Source organism: Pleurodeles waltl, chromosome 6 (genome assembly GCF_031143425.1).
Source record: "Pleurodeles waltl isolate 20211129_DDA chromosome 6, aPleWal1.hap1.20221129, whole genome shotgun sequence".
Taxonomy (NCBI): Eukaryota; Metazoa; Chordata; class Amphibia; order Caudata; family Salamandridae; genus Pleurodeles; species Pleurodeles waltl.
In genome coordinates, this window is record NC_090445.1 from 1,154,900,427 (window position 1) to 1,154,918,410 (window position 17,984).

Below are 17,984 nucleotides of genomic sequence, written 5' to 3' on the forward strand. Positions count from 1 at the left end.
TACCTCACTTGTGTGGGTAGGCCTAGGGCCCGTGACAGGAAATGCCCCAAAACACAACGTGGACACATCAAAATGATCAAATAGAAAACTACCTGTTTTTGCGGGGGGAAGGGACCTGCGTTTTTGGTCCTGGGCTCAGCAGCCATCTAGGGAAACCTACCAAACCCTGACATTTCTGAAAACTAGACACCCGAGGGAGTCAAGGGAGGTGTGACTTGCGTGGATCCCCCAATATTTTCTTACCCAGAATCCTCAGCAAACTACAAATTTAGCTAAAAAATAAAAATAACTTTTTTTTTTTAAATCACATTTTTCCCACATTTCTGTGTGGGATCACTGCACGGGACACATTTCCTACCACCCAACGTTCCCCTCAGTCTCCCGGTAAAAATGATACCTCACTTGTGTAGGTGGGCCAAGTGTTTGTGACAGGGAAGAGCCAAAAACACGTCGAAACTGAGGGGGAACCAAAGTGGGTCCAAAAGGGCAGTTTGAAAAAAAACATTTTTAGGCTCACGGGTGCAGCCGAAATGTTATCGGTATAGATGAGACAATGCTGGGTGGTAGGAATTTTGTGGATTACTGCATATTCCGGAAGGTTCCATCACAAAAATGTGGGAAAAATGTGTGCTTTCCAGCAAAGTTTCAGGTTTGCAGGGCATTCTGGGGAAGGAAAGGGTGCATGTGAAGCACACCACCCTGGAATCAACTAGATGTTTAGTTTTCAGATGTGTCTAGGTCTTGTGGATTTTTCTACATGGCAGAGTCCCAAAGTAAAAAAAAAAAAAAAAGTGCAGCCCTCACCATTCCAAGTGGGACGATTTTGAGAGTTACCAAGTTCTCATGGCCCAAATGTAAGACAAAAACCAAAAATAATCAAATGTCCTCTTGCTTGCCATGGGATAAGATGTTTTAGTATGCGGGGAGAGCTGAAAGACTGTTAGCCCCTTCAGTTCGGGTGGGGGCATAATCAGACCCATACTGGTTGGTAGCCACCACCCCACTATTTTCTTTTATTTATTTTTATTCCCTGGCATCTAGTAGACTTTCTGTCCCCCCCGGGGTGTGGATCGGGGGTAATTGCCCACAACTTTGGCCCCATTTATTTGGGGTGGGGGTATGGCCATTCCCCCAACCTCTTATTTTGAAGAAAAAAAAAAAAATTCTCTGGTGGGCTTTCTGCCCCCCCTTTGGGGCAGACTGGCCTTCCAAAATAGGGGGGGCAGTTATGGCCAACGATAATGTGCCCCCATGGGGAAGAGACCCTTGCCCCCTCCAAACAAAAAACACACACACACACACACACACACCAATCCATGGTGTCTAGAGGTTTCTGCCCCCCTTGCCAAATGGGCCGCTCCCCTTATGCGTTAGTATAAACAAAAAAATACCTGGTGTCTTGTGGTTTCTGCCCCCAGGGGGAGGGGGCAGAAATGGCCTAATAATTTGCCCCCCCTGCCGCCCCCCGGGAGCAACCCTTGCCTAAGGGGTCGCTCCCCAAACATAAAAAAATATTTTAAAAAACAATAAAAAAACAATTATCCCTGGTGTCTAGTGGATTTCTAGACACCAGGGATAATTTTTGGGATTTCTGTCCCCCTCCCCGGGGCAGATCAGCCTAATAATTTAGGGGGCAGAAATGCCAAGAAATAAATTGCCCCCTGAGGAGCGACCCTTGCCCAAGGGGCCGCTCCCCTTATTTCAAATAACTAAAAAAAAAAAAAAAAAAAAAAAAAAAAAAAACCTGGTGTCTAGTGGCATTTCTGCTGCCCGATCGCATTTCCTCTCCTTTCAGGATTTCTCCTCCGATCGGGCACTGGAAGCTGATCTTCCAGCGCCGGAGGGAACGCCTCTGCTGACTTTATCAGACGCCATGGAGGGTCACTGGGGGGTGGAGGGGGGAGGGGGGGGCAATCAGGGGTGGAAGGGGAAGCGATTCCCCTCCCATCCCTGCCCAGGGGAGGGGGGTGCCTGGCCATCGGGGGAGCGCTAGCGCTCCCCCCAGGGGCCCATAGCAGGACGAGGTGATCTCGGCCAAGGCACCGGGGAAGCGGCGCCTTGGAAGAGATCACCTCATCCTGGGCACCGAACCGGTTAAACCAGATAGTGGCAGTGGACTGCAAGTATAGTAGACTCTCCCTGGCGAGGCAGACGCCATGTTGCGGTCTCTGAAATTAAGTAACCGCGCTATGATGAGCCGTGCCAGGGCCCCAGGCGCTGGAGGCAGCCCCAGCAAATGGTGCACTCAACAAATGTAGTCAAATTTTGGCTGCCTAGAAGATACAACAATAGGCCCTTCACAAAGAAGTCCATTCTGCCGGTGTTCCTAGTTTCAGCAATACCAGCGATGGACAAGTTGTTTCTGCGGCCTCTCACCTCTAGGTCTTACTTCTTAATGGCTACTGTTCGAAGCGAAGCTTCCACCTTCTCCAGCCTCTTCATAGTTTTCGTGGACCCATCCTCCAGTCCAGATATGCGCTCTTCGGCATCCGCCAGTCATGCTTGGTGTCTGTCAAGACTATTTCCCATGCCATCTAGTCTGGTGGTTAAGGTGTCAAATTGGGCATCAATTGCGTTCCAAAGGATCTTAAAGACAAGTTGGTGAAGACGTTTGTAAAGGAAATTACTCAACCTGTGCATGTGTCCAAGTGGGTCTTCTCAGATAATCATAAAAAATAAATAAATAAAAAAAAAGACAGACCAGTGAGTCTTGTGTCATTCTATGTTCTCTCGGTGAGAATACTGCGCCAGAGTGTCATCCACTACTCAAAATACAGGACAAGCGGGCCATGGTAGGTTTTTGTTGGATTATAGATTTACAGGCAGCTTATGTGGCACTCAGTGTCACTACGTGACCTCATCCGTTATTGTATTTTGGTTGTACAAGTATTACCAACTGCCTTTTGGGTTACTTATGTAAATGCTTTTCACAAACATATACATTATTATCAAAATGATTAGGGCCTTGACAGTGCAGAAGAAAACCAATACATTTTTGCCTGCTTAAGTAGATTGATTTCTTAGGGCACATTATAACCAGTGAGAAAAGATCAGGACAAAGTATAATTTGATAAGTGAAACTGTCAATGTTCTGCTGATCAAAGATAAGGATTAGTTATCATTTTTGGGGGATGTGTGGCTATTTGAGATGTGTGTGTGTGGATTTTCAGTGATCATTAAAATATTAAAACAAACACAAAGGAAGATAAAAATGTATGTTGGGGGGAGTATTTTCTAGGATATTAATGAACTGATAGTTAAAACACCAGTTGTGAAAGCATGAGGAGTCCAAATCAGCATGCAACGTAACCGTGGTTTACATGCAATGTTGCTTTGGGGGTAGTCACTTTTATCAGAGGGTGAGTAGGAAGGAGCATAATATTGCCTCTGGTTCTGCTACACTCAGATGCCTAAAAGACCCTACAGCACAAGTGAAAGGTGTCAGCATGCACTTGGGCTGAAGGCATGTTCTAGTGTTATTCATGAGCGAATACAAACCTTTGGTCTGACTTGTGTGAAAGGTACAGGTAAACGGACTACAAGACTAATGCATTTGGTGACTTTGCTACGGAAATATGATTTGAGTATTCTGCAGATTACCAGAGTAAATTGCAATTACAGGTTGCCCACTTATAAAAAATGGTAGTGTGAACAGTGAGACTGTAGCTTGGATTGGTGAAGCTCAGCAGTGTTGACATTGTGGCTGCCGAAGAGTGGGCTTGGTGTAGCTTAGATCAGTAGTTTCCAACCTTCGGTCTCAAGACCCCTGGGGGTCTGCAAAGCCTCCACAGGAGTTCTGCAACTGCTTAGAAAAGTGTATATAAATAAAATGGCTAAACATAATTGATATTTTTAAAAACATACTTTAAATATCACAGAACGTGAAATAGGAGGCTAAAATTGTAATTAGTATCTTCAAATTGATTTGTGGGAGCGGTGCAGGTGCATCATACAGAATACACTAAATGAATGTGTGGCTTTAATTGATTTAAAAAAAGCTCTAACCTTCCCATGAAATAAATAAAAATACATATGTTATTTGTTTACAAATTAAATAGAATGTGTATCACTGTATTGTATGCTTGATGGAAGGCTTGTGTATTTTTTGGGTACTATTTTGTTGTTCGAATCATCGACTATGTATAGATCTGGGTCGTCGGCTTCCAGTAATGATTCAGTGGGGTGTCCCTGGCTTCCAGTAATGACTAAGTGGGGGGTCCACCGTGGTCAAAAGGTTGGGAACCACTGGCTTAGATGATGCAGTTGTGTGTAATGTACCAAAGTATCTAGAAAAGAGTTGGTTTCAGATCTCGGCTGTCAACAGATCGGAGGGTTGTTTTTCAGTAGATTGTAAACAAACTAGGTGTTTAACCTTCTCCTAATGTTAAGGAGATAATTTTGTGGCTTCCTTGTGGTATTTGCAGGACTTTCCTGTTAGCTGCACGAGGCACTTGGAAACATCTCCTGATAAAGTTTTTAACAGGTTTTACTCGTGGCCGCGAATGGAGACCTGCGTGGAGTGGTTTAGGGAAATTAGAGAGAATGTTTACTTTCTGAGAAGCACTAGTTAGTGGCAAACTCATTTGTGTACTGTGCCACTGTGTGCTGCCCTCTGGGAAAAGACTGGTGTTGACTTTGGGCCTTCACTATATCCCAAAGGATCATTTGCAATATTTGGTTGTTGTGGTTGACTATTTTTTTTTAATGGATGTGTTATTCATTCTTGGCTACACCCATCACAGATATTCATTTCATTTTCTAAGATGTGTTTAACTTGGAAGGTAGTACTAATGTCTCCTTTACAGTTAAGTAACAAGTATTGGCAAAGGCAGCAGGTTGTGCCCATGCCAGAGCCATTGGCCTCGCCAATGTGTTTTGGTCCATGTTGTACACCAGTGTGGCTGCTGTTCTGCATGGCTAAAAGTTAGTAGCAGAGGAAAGTGGCATGGAGTGTCGTGCAGTGGAATGGCGAGAGTGGAGTTGAGTGTCAGAGTGGAGTGGTGCGGAGCGGAGTGGACTGGTTTAAGATTGCACTGGCATAAAGTGTTGCAGAGTACACCGGCATAGAGTGCAATGGCATATAATTCAGTGACATACAATGCAGCAGCATAGATTAGATCGTTGCATAGAGTGCAGTGGTGCAGAGTAGAGTGGCACAGATTAGAGTGTTGCAGAGTGAGTTGCATAAAGGGCAGAGCAGTGCAGTGCTGCAGAACACAGTGGCACAGAATGAGTGATGCAGAGCAGTGTGGCGTAGAGTGCATTGGCAGAGGCAGCATTAGTGAGAAGAGTGGCACAGAGTTCAGTGGTGGAGTGAAGTGTTGCAGAGTAGAGTGTCAGAATGCAGTGGTGTAGAGCACACTGGCGTGGAGCAGAGTAGAATAGAGTACAGTGGAAGGAGGTGGCAAAGGGGTAAAGTACAGTGAAGTAGATCAGAATGGCAGAGTAAAGTGGTGTAGAGTGAAATGGTGCAGAATAGGTTAGAGTGGCATACAGTAGATTGGTGTACAGTGGAGTGGTACAGATAGACTGCAGTGATGCAGAGTCGAGCTGTGCAGAGTGGCATGGCTTAGAACGAAGTGGTGTAGTGGCGTACAATGCATTGCTTAGAGCAGATTGGTGCAGAGTAGAAAGGCATGCAGTAGCGTCGAGTGGCGCAGGGCAAAATGCAGTTGCGTGGCGAAGAGCCGCACGGACGAAGACAGTATGACATGATAGTCACTGCCATTACAGACAGTTTCAATTGAAATGACCATCACATTCGCGCAAACAGTTTCACAGAACTATACAGCACACAAACAATTGTGTGTGGAAATGACATCAGCTAGTGCACTGATCTGTTCTGACTATATTAAAATATTTGTTTTCAACACACTTCAGAACTAAAAAAACAAAAAAATTCTGATGCATTCTGAAATACTGGTACAGTTTATATGTTGTGTGCTAGAAAAAAAGCCCTTTACTATCCCCAGTGTCCAGCAAGATTGTCATATAAATTCAATCCCTTTGAAGTCCTAGAAAGGTAAGTAAACACTAAGCTCCCTCGGAAGACAGAGTCTGACATTTGACTAGTCTGTGAATGCACAGCAAATGTGACAATTAGAACCAGATTTGCAGCCTGTTTACAGAAAGAAGCACTCCTGGAAGAATACAAGGGTTGGGGGGGGGGGGGGGGGGCAGTGTGAAATGGTTTTGCTCCTGGGGAGAGACATACAAAAGCTGGTAAGGCTAAAACAAATAAGGCCAACAAACAAAGCCAGAAAATGTGAGTTACAAACCACAAAGGCAATGGTAAGCGACTGGCAGAATGCATTCCCAGGGAAGTTTCCCGAATATCTCTAAAAAGTCTTTCACAGGTTTTGACTTACAAAAGAGGCTTGCTATCAGAATGACATTCTGCAACAACAAACCCAGTAAATTCCGAATTGACATACAAGGAATGTACCAATTTAATAAAAATAAAAAAAACATGAAGAAAACAGGATATTAAGTTTGATGAATAAATATATATTTTTGTTGAATTTGTACAGGTATGTTTTGTCTGGTTAATCACAGTACACAAGGGTCCTATTGATATTTGTCTTGACTCTGAATTTGAAAGTGTCAATATTGCTCTACAGGAGGTCTGAATGGAAATACATGTCAAAGTAGTAATAGCCATATGATTGAATTTTCTCCCATAGGAAAGTAATAATTTCATTTTTGAAGAATGAGTGTAGGAAAGTACCATCTTTCTGGCATGGTTACCCCCACTTTTTTGCCTGTTGTCAGTATGTTTTGACTGTGTTCACTGGGATGCTGCTGACCAGGACCCCCAGTGACTACGCGCTCTCCCTTCAAATTTGGTTGCTTTGACCACACATCCCACATTTGGCATACTGGTAACCCCTTGTAAGAGCCCAGTATATGCTACCCGGGACATTGGGGCACCAGGGGCTCCCCATGGGCTGCAGCATTTATTATGCCACCCATGGGGAGCCCGTGTAAAGTATCTGCAAGCCTGCCATTGCAGCCTGCGTGAAAGGGTGCATGCACCCTATTCACTACAGGTCACTAAGTCCCCCCATACGGTAGGCCCTTGTGGCTCAAAGGGCAGGGTGCCACCACGAACTCCAGCACCATTTTCAAGGAGTTTGTGAGAGAGGGACGCCATTTTAAGTGTGTAATGGACATAGGTCACTACCTATGTCGCGCTACATAAGGGTAACACCGAACCTAGGTATGTTTGATATCAAACAGGTCAGAATCGTACTCCAATACTATTGCCAGTATTGGAAGTAGGATTCCATGCACTCTGGGGGCTCCTTAGAAGACCTCCAGCATTGCTCCGACCAGCTTTCTGGGGTTCTCTAGCACCCCAAGCTGCTGCCACCCCCTCAGACTGGTTTGTGCCCTCCTGCTGCTTGATCAGTTTAGGCCTAGGAAGGCAGAACAAAGGATTCCCTTTCGGAAAAGGGGGTAACACTCTCCCTTTGGAAATAGGCGTTACATAGCTTGGGTGGGGTAGCCTCCCCAAGCCACTGGTATGCTTTGAAGGGCACATTTGGTGCTCTCCTTGCATAAACCAGTCTGCACAGGTTCAGGGACTTCCAGTCCATGCTCTGGCATGAAATTGGACAATGGAAAGGGGAGTGACCACTCCCCTGTCCATCACCACCCCAGGGATGGTACCCAGAGCTCCTCCAGAGGGTCCTATGATTCTGCCATCGTGAATCCAAGGAGGGCAGAGGCCTCTGGGAGCATCTGAGTGGCCAGGTCAAGAAGGTGATGTCAGAGCCCCCTCCTGATAGGTGGTCAGCCAGCTCAGTGACCAATCCCCCCCTTCCAGGCTTAATTAGGGCCTCCCTTTTGGGTGGGTCCTCTAATTCGGCTTGCAAGATTCCAGCAGGACTCCTATGCAACCTCTACTTCGACTTCTGGCCCCTGGAACTGCGACTGGACCCTCCAAGAACCAACAATCTGCATCCACAACAAAGACGCTGCTTGCAACATTGTTTCCACGGCTCCTTCCAGCTTCTGCAACATTTCCCCGGTTGTGCATACTATGAGGGTAGCAAGTCTTCAGTCACCAAGAGAATGAGGAAGGAATCTCCCTTGGAGTGATGGAGTCACTCAACTGCATCCGCAGGTACCAACTGCAACAACTGGCTGCGTGGATCTCCTCCATCCTGAGTTGCCTGGATCCTGCATCACGGGTGATGGTCTGGAGTGGTCCCCTTGGTCCTCTCTGCCAGCTGTCCAACATTGGTGAAAGTAAGCCCTTGCCATCCCACACAGGACAGTTACCCCGTGCACAGAGTCTCTTGCAGCTACCAAGGCTTGTTGGCAAATCCTCCAAGGGATCATCAGGCTCCGTGTAGCCTCTGCCCCCAGCACTCTTCCCTTCAATGCACAGCCCTCTGTATGCTTCTCCTGTGGCGAGGAACCCTTCTTCAGCTGTGTTACATGGGCTCCTCTGCGACTCCTTGGTCCTCTTCCACTGGGTCTCCAGCGGGGGCTGCCTTTTCTTCCGAGGACTCTGCCTTGCTGGCGGTCCCCTGAGACTACCCCGTGGGTTGAGTCATCATGGGCCTTGCTGGTTCCAGACAGTCCACTTTTCCTCTACCACGACTCTCGTCTTCGCCAAGGCTTGTCGGTGGCTTTATCAAACCACAGACAGACTGCAATCTTCCATCCAGCATTTGATGTCTACTGCATCCTCCAGGAACACTTCAACTCTAGGGCTGCATTGCTGACCATCTTCGTCCTACCGTCAACCAACACCTGCAAAACAGACGGGTGGATAGTGGCTCCTGCCACCACCGGACACGTCTGCGACTTAGTCCCCTTCTTTTTTAGGTCTTCCTATTCAGGAATCCACCGCTGGTTTCTTGCAGTCTTGTCTGGGTGTTGCATTCTTATTTTTAGTCCTTTTGGTGGTTTGGGGAAATTTATTTCTGGTCGCGGGGGCGGGTATATGGTTTGGGCTCCCCCTAGGGTTATTATTGTCTATTTATATTGCACTATTTTCTATTGCAAATTATGCCTATTTCTGATTACTAGTGTAGATATTTAGTGTTTACTTAACCTCCTGTTGGGGGTTACTTCCTATCTAGTATTTTTGGTAACTGTGTCCCTAAAATGAAGTATCTTTATTTTGTAACAAGGAGTGTTTTCTTTCATGTGTTTAAGTTCTGTGTGACTACAGTGGTATTGCATGAGCTTTGCACGTCTCCTAGATAAGCCTTGGCTCATATCCACAGCTACCCCTAGAGACCCTGGATTCTAGGCACTGCCTACATTTCACTAACAGGGGAACCCTGCACCTGCTATAAGGTGTACGTACCATAGGTATCCACCACACACTAGGCCAGCTTCCTACAATGAGGATATTACGAGGATATAACGAGAACCATCCCTAGGGAAGTACCTCCTGTTTTTAGGTCCTACCTGAGACACTGCATGTGCACAGCTGCTTGTGAGGATCTAGTATTTCTAAACGCTAATAGCAATAAAAAATAAAAACTTTTAAAAAGGAGCTTTTAGCTTGCCCATTACAATTGGTTGGGTTCGTTGTCATTTATTTTCTTCCTTTTCACTGGTCAGTGCCTTTTGTTGGAGTTTGTTTCTACTAGTATGCAGATATCTCTGGCTGATGTAAAATTGAGCATTTACCTTGTCCCTTTATAGTACTCTATAAAATAGACTTGTGGAAAAGATGGCTCGCATAATTAAAGAAGGGACACAAACTACACTTAAGACAGGCTTGGATATGCAGAGATATGTGGATCGTTGGAGCTATGGATTTAGGCCACATTCAACTACTGAGGAACCTCTTCAAATTGTTGAGAGGCAGAGATACACTGACTAAACTAAATACAGTGTGCATGAACATTGGTACAGTCCTTAAGGAAAAGGGTTTTCTGCTGTGAAATAGAGGATTTCCAATATATATCATAGAATCAAATAGTTCTCCAATGAGAAAACAAAAGATTAAGCTGGAGATATTCCAACCCATGGTTCTTTTGCCAACCATGCCATCTCAGTTTGGACCCAGCCATGTGCAAATCAGTCTTGACCCTGCTCCAACAGTGACAGACCAGGACCAACTGCCACACCAGACTCTCCCTCAACCAGAGCCCTGGCAACTCAAGCCTGGTTTCTCCCTGATTGGGGCTCCTCAGCTAGATGTAAAGTGGTTTCTGTGGCACAGTGCACAAGGGATCATTATAGCAAATACACAACTGCTCCAAGAAGACAGTGCAGCAAGCAGTGCCAGGTCAGGTCCTCCCTTAAATGAAACACAAGCACCCAAGACTGGGAGAAATTGGTCAACTGACTTTAGTCCCTCCCTTTTTATCAAAATGTTCCTGGTAACGCTGATCATATATCCATTGATTTAGTGGGTGTCACTAATGGTCAAAATACCTCAAAGACATTAATATACAGTCTATGAGGAAGCCCAAGCAGTTGTGAGAACTTACCTGGAACACTGCTGGGCTGCATTCCAAATTAATGGATAAAGCAGGGTGGGCATAGACAGACTCCTATGACACCATCATGTTCCAAACACATGGTCCAATGCCCAATTTATAGGACAGGTTTCCTAATTTTAAATAAGAAGCAAAGCCTTCTACTGCTGGGCGGCCTAGTCCTGTGGGTTTAAATCTCACTAGACTGGAAAATCGATAGGGCAGACACTACTCTCCCGCCATTCAGACTGGAGTGGAGTTTTGTAGGGGAGTGGCATAGTGTTGTGTATTGGAGTGGCAAAGTATGGAGTCACAGAGTGGCATACACTGGAGTGGCAGATGAGGACAGATATTTAGTGAATCTACATAGTGTGCTGCAGAGTATAGGGGCGTAGAGTGCAGTGGCATTGAATTCAGTGGCGTACAATGAGCATCGTAAAATGCAGTGGCATACATTAGAGTGGCGCAAAGTCAAGACGCACAGAGTGCAGTTGGTAGAGTGTTGCAGAATACAGTAACACAGCAGAGTATAGTACCATTAGAGTGCAGAGTCAGAGTGCAGTGGCGTAAAAAGGAATAGTGCACAGAGAGGGGCACAGAGTTCAGTAGCGGAGAGTGCAGCGTTGCAGAGTAGACTGAGTGCAGTGGTGTAGAGAGGAGTGGCAGAGTACAGTGATGCAAAGTAGAGTGTAGTTAAGAGTAGCGTGAATTGCAGTGGCGTGGAGTGGCAGAGTACATTGTTTTAAAGTGGAGGGGTGCAGGGTAGAATACAGTTGCGCACAGGGGCAGAGTTATGGCATAAAGTGGTGTAGAGTGCAGTGGTGCGGAGTGGCACAGTACAGTGTCGTAGAGTGGAGTTGTGTAGTGTGGAGTGTTGTAGAGTGCAGTGGCGAAGAGTTCACTGGTACAGAGTACAGTGGTACTGGGTAGAGTAGAGAAGCGTAGCTTGAAGTGGAGTGGAGCAGACTGCAGTGGCGTGGAATGGTGTAAAGTGGAGTGATGCAGAGTGCAGTGGTATGGAGTAGAGTGTCGCACATTGGGGTATCCATGGTGTGGTAGCACACTGCCATGACACGCAAAACATTTTCAATTGATATGACCATTACACTGGCACAGATATACAGGTTTACTAATAAAACTATACAGTGCACAGACGTAAATGTGTTAAAATAGCATCACCTAGTTAAATGATTCATTTTGATCATATTTAAGTATTTTGTTCCAGCACTTCAGAAGTAAAAACGTGCGTTCTATAATTCTGGTATATTCTGCAATACTTACACCGTTCATTTACATGTTGTCTTGTACTAGGGAAAAAAATCTCTTTCCTATCCCCAGTATCCAGCAACATCGTCACATAAATCGAATCACTTTGAAGTCCGACAAAGAAATATAAACACCAAGCTTGCAGGAAGAATGGACCCATCATTTGACCTCTGTCTTTAAATGCGTAGTAAATGTGACAAGATAAGAACAAGATTTAAAGGCTTATTTACAAAAAGCGAGTTAGTGGAAGTATACAGTAAACAAGATTTGGGAAAAGGGAAGGAAGAACTCAAGCTGGATAGCCCAAAGCAAATTAAAAGCCAAAATATTTGAGTTACAACCCACAAAGCCAATGGTAATCAACGGGTGGAATGCACTCCTGGGTCAACTTTCTGAAAATCCTCCAAGATGTCTTGAGCAAATCATACAGCTGTACTAACTGGTAAGTTACAACCTAAAAATCAACTGTGCTGATGTTTCAGAAAATATCAGAATTAGTACAAATGAAGTACTTTTTTGTAATTTTGAGGTGTGGTGGAAACAAATATTTGAATATGACCAAAACACATCAATACAGTAGGTGATATTTGCACACATGATCGTTTGTGTGCACTAAACTATTTCTGTGCAAATGTAAAGGTCATTTCAATTTAAATGTGTTTCTGTAATGGCAGTGCAGTACCACATCATGCATACTCCACATGCCACTCCACACCTTTCCACGCCACTCCAGTCCACTCTACAACATGCCACTCCACATCCCTCCACTCAGATACTGACAGAAGTCAAATGTCTACCCCACTCCAACCCATACAACCCCAATTCACCCACTAAAATGCATCTACCCAAATACAATCGATCACACTCTAATCTACCCTACTCCAAACAAAACTTATCCACTCCAGTTCAATCTTCCCCACCGCACTCCAGCCTACACCCTCACTGATCCCCCCCCAACCTACCCCTCTCCTATCCTTCACTATGTACCCCCATCTTCCCCAATCCACCACACTCCATTCCACTCCCCCCCCCCAATCCACCACACTCCGTTCCACTCCCCCCCCCCCAATCCACCACACTCCGTTCCACTCCCCCCCCCAATCCACCACACTCCGTTCCACTCCCCCCCCCCAATCCACCACACTCCGTTCCACTCCCCCCCCCCAATCCACCACACTCCGTTCCACTCCCCCCAATCCACCACACTCCGTTCCACTCCCCCCAATCCACCACACTCCGTTCCACTCCCCCCAATCCACCACACTCCGTTCCACTCCCCCCAATCCACCACACTCCGTTCCACTCCCCCCAATCCACCACACTCCGTTCCACTCCCCCCCAATCCACCACACTCCGTTCCACTCTCCCCAATCCACCACACTCCGTTCCACTCTCCCCAATCCACCACACTCCGTTCCACTCTCCCCAATCCACCACACTCCGTTCCACTCTCCCCAATCCACCACACTCCGTTCCACTCTCCCCAATCCACCACACTCCGTTCCACTCTCCCCAATCCACCACACTCCGTTCCACTCTCCCCAATCCACCAAACTCCATTCCACTCTCCCCAATCCACCACACTCCGTTCCACTCTCCCCAATCCACCACACTCCGTTCCACTCTCCCCAATCCACCACACTCCACGCCAGAAACTAGATGAGCAATACAGATTGCCTTAAAATCTTGTTAGGTTGAAGCCTACCAGACAGGGCAGCTGTCTGGTTTGCAAAGACTTCTTGCTGAAATTCATGAAAGGTTATCTGGGAATGCATTCCATAACTGATTACCATTGGCTTTTGTGGGTTGTAACTCACAGTTGCTTGTTTCCTATTAGCTGATCTTGTTTTAAGCTGTTCAGTATGCCATTGTCCTTCCTATGGAGTACAGCCTAGTTACTGTATTCCTCCACAAGTGCTTGCTTTCTATAAACAGGCCTTTAAATGTTGTTCTTCTGCTGTTCATTCAAAGACAGGGGTCAAATGTAAGGCTCTGTCTTCCAAGGGAGCTTGGTGTTTACTTTTATTTCTCTGATTTCAAAGTGAAAGGATTTCTTTGACAACCATGCTGGGTCCTAGTGGTGTTCTGGAAGAAGGCTGTACAATGTTTTTTGTTCTGGAAAACAAAAAAATGTTGCAAATCTTTCAAAATAGATCAGAATTAGGAAAGCACTAATTAAGCACATTTCTGTAATTCTTACGTGTGGTGGAAACATTTTATTATGATCAGCTTACAAACTGCTGCTTCTTTTATTCTCAAGACTGGTGTTTACTTTCTCTGACTGCAAGTTAGAGGATTTTGTAAAGTGAACTACCTTAGAATCATGCTGGGCACACAACAAAAAAATAGCTTGCAAGTGAACTGTACAAATATTTCAAAATATGTTTCAGTAGTTAGAAAAACTTTTTTGTAATTCTGAAGTGAGATTTTTGATAGGATCTTAACATTCTGCTTGGTGGTGTGCTAAAGATAAATAGTTGTTGAAACCCAATTTCCCCAGGTGAGATAGAGAGATTTTTTAATCAGTAAAACAATGTGGTGGGAAGGTGTGTGTCCATTTCAATGGAAAATGTCTGTACACGACAGGGCCCCAACACTTCGTGCTTCAGTAATATATTTATGAAAATTAAGAATTTAAATATTACCTGAGAAACATTTCTGCAACATCCTGATGACAATGGTATTAGCCAACTAGGAGGCACGTTCAGACTCACGTGTACCTCACAGGTGGGCTATATTTTATTATACATGTAACAAACGTTTAGCCTATTAAACCAAACAGGAGTTCCTTGTACTGCAGACATGCTGAACTCAGAAATTTGAAAGTGCTCTCCTATGTGTAATGAACGAAAAGTTGATTCAAGGAGAAAAATGATTTGCCAAAGATCACACAGTTTGAGACGAGTTTATGGGTCAAGAGCATTACAGCTAGGTCAAGAAGATTATTCACGTCACTAAACCTGCAGGTCTGGTAACATTTTTTGAGGACTAGTGGTGTTCAATATGGGCAGAGATAGTCTCTCTCCAGCCGGGGACCCAACTACAAACTCCAATCTGTGTTTACATTCATCTGTTTGCTAAATTCCATACCAGGATTTCCTTGTAACAAGGATCTTACTCTCCTCCATCAGAAGTTAAGTATTTTTCCAATCGAAGTATGCTTAACAAAAAATACTCCTATTTCTTCATAGTGATGCATGGTTTGCAGTGATCCGGACTGACAGATTCATGACTCACCTACTGCCACTATGTGTACCTAGGATTTCCTCCACTGGATCAACTGTTTCCAGCTTGTTATAAGCTCTGGTACCGACAACTTACTGACCTTCTCTGTCGAGGTTCTGTTTCTGTCTGAACAATCTCCAATGACTACCTGTGGCTAGGCGCTCTACTTTCAACTATGGCATATGCAACAATTGCAAAATCAGGCTAAAAACTCACTAGCACCAACCTTTAAGATTACCTACAGCCACTGTCTAATGTAATCCTTCCTTCTGGTCTCCCTTACTTTTCCCAGTATATTGTGCGGTTTCACAGGAAGAGCATTTGGCTTCAAAAAAACAGTTTATTACACATTCACAAAAAGGTGAACATTTGATAGTCCTCCTGGCTGAGTAAATTTAGATATTTACGATGGTCATAAAAACACAACCTAGAAGATGTGGGGTTTCGAGTGTGGATAGTGGTGATTGATCAGAATTACTGAACAGGTATCAGATAGAAACTAAGTTAAAAGCCGGGTTAATATGGTCACTGGACACTCATAACCCACGTTGCTTTTCAGATTGGTCCATTCGTTCTCAAGGGATAAAACGTATTTTACAGACTAATGGACATTGCTTCCAATAAACGAAATATAAAGTACACGAAAGTGCGCTGAAAAAGATATGTAAAAAAAAAAAGGTAAAGACAAGTTAGGGGACTTTACTCCCCAACGTGTGAAAACATGCACTTCCGCATTCTGTTGTGCAGAAGTGCAGTCTACATTCAAGCCCCAGAAGGCTGGCACTTCAAAAAATAAAACGCTGTTAGTCGGTGCAAATTCAGTGATTCTTTTATCAAACATGTATGCCCCTCGGCGTCACTGTTTCCGAGAGGAGGAGGTTGAGAGAGAGAACGTCCAACACTTGGCCTCGCATGCCTCACGCGAGAGCATTTCTAGGAATTGGCATCCCAAGAAAAGGGCGGAGCCTGATGATGGGCTTTCATTAGGACTTTTCGTGTATTTTTCCCAACACAACGTATATTTTTTCATAACTTCTCACACGTACTGAAAAGTAAAGTATACCTACAAGAAATGCTAACGAACTAAAGGTATCTAAAAACTAATCGAAGTCTGCTTACCTTAAAATATTTTGGAATACAGAACAAGCGAAATGCAGTGTACGTTGCTGCCGTTATAGAAAAAAGTTACTCTCCTCCTCTCGTTGCGAAACAGTCACGGGTTCTCTTTTCTACGCATTTGTTTACAAATACCGCACCAACTCCTTTCGATCGCGCTAAGCCAAGTAGATAGACCAACTAGTCTTGGGGGATGTAAGCACGGGCCTTGGTCTGAGCTTTTTTTTCAGCGGTGATGGAGGGGTGCAAACAGAAGGTCTGGTAGAAATCAGGGTACACATGGTTCCACAAGCAGCACTAAATACAGCAGCGGCTAGCACCTCGGCCTCTTAGGCACGAATTACTACTACCCCAGAAAGGACATTCCCTTTTTATTATTATAAAATGTAAAGCATGGATCTAATGAACACTACACACCTTTCTCTCCGGCCAAAGGGCAACTGTGCAAAAATCTTCGTAAGAACATTTACCCTACAATTACTTTCTGCAGGATCACTAACTTAAACGCAGTTTACACCGCAGGGCTTTGGTACATTGACTAGTATATTCCGTTTGCGAGGGTTGTACAACTACGACATACACTAAAATGAAAAGGCAACTAAAGAAAATGCATTTAAGAGACTTAAATGTTCTTCGTCATGGCCACATGTAAACGCCAGACGTTCAATCCAAAGTGGATCAGACGGCCTGCAAGACAATGTGTCCCACAAGCCGAGAGGTTCAACCCAACGCTCTGCAACCTCAGAGATGCATATAATATTGTTCAAGAAAATGAACCCCAGGGGTCTGAATGGCATACTGAGTTAAAGCAGAACCGCTTTTTTTTTTTTTTACTACCGAAGTTAGGACGCTGATTTTGCTTACTAGCTTTAGGGCGCACAGAATGGTACCTTTGGTACGCCACTTAATTGGCGAAGAAACATATACGACTAGGACCGAGAAACGGCGTGCCTCGAAGGGCTGGGGACACATGCGTTGAGAGACCATGTGTCCTTTAACGTAGGCCACATGTGGCCGCCGTAAGCGAAGGGTCATAGGTGCAGACATAACGAGTACTCAACACAACTAGTCCTGACCACGAGTGCTGCACCCCGCACAGCCAGCCACTCCCACGCAATGTTATTAATACTCGTGCAAAAGCCAACTGACCCCTCCCCTGCATACCAAGATGGGCCACTCTAGCACCGCCCTTTGCAACCCCTTTCAAACATTCAGTCACACCAACAAACCCTCACCTCCAGGGGTGGTAGAGAAGAGGGTGCCCCCGGGCGTGGTGCAATAGTCATGAGGTAGCTGCGTTGAGTCGCTGATGGGGATGGTCCTGGTGGGGATGGCCCTGCTCTGGCTGTAGTGGTGTCCAGTGTTCATGTCCGGGCTGTGCTGAGAGCTTGTCTTCTGGGGCGGAGGTCTGCGCTGCTAGGTCTGACTCCCTGTCAGGGGTGGTCTACGGGACCTTACTTACTCCTTTCTCTCACCCAGCTCTCTTCCCACCTCCGCCACCACCTCCTCGCTCACTCTCTCCTCCGCCCTTCAGCTAGATCCCACGTCAGGAAGCAGGCGGCAGCGAGAGGCATAGATATAGAAAATATACTACGGATGTAAGCACGTTCTTGTTAACGACCGTCACTACATTTTGTCTAAAATGCGGCCATCTTGGAACATGCACATAATATCAAACATCTCGACAAAGGTTTAGATATAGAGAACTCGTTTTGGTAATAACTATATGGTCTCATGGCTATATAAAAAAAAAATTGGGATTTGTTTCTGAGTATTTTCAACACAGTTTCTGGTATAGTATTTATACATATACTTGGTTTTGTTTTGTACAGTTTTTCAAAGTTTTCTTCTTTTCTTTGCCTCCCATTGTTGTCTATTTCAGAGTAATTCGAATTATATATTTAAAAATGCCCTTCTATATAAATG

General features: G+C 45.0%; 1 protein-coding gene across 1 annotated transcript in view; it reads right to left on the minus strand.

Moving 5' to 3' along the window:
• EIF4EBP2 (eukaryotic translation initiation factor 4E binding protein 2) overlaps positions 1-17,601 on the minus strand; it is a 47,667-nt gene extending 30,066 nt beyond the window's left edge. The window contains exon 1 of the mRNA XM_069240372.1: positions 17,294-17,601. Within this exon, the coding sequence (XP_069096473.1) occupies positions 17,294-17,426 (133 nt within the window). The 5' untranslated portion in view covers positions 17,427-17,601. The remainder of the gene's footprint in view (positions 1-17,293) is intronic.
• Positions 17,602-17,984: the final 383 nt, after the last annotated feature.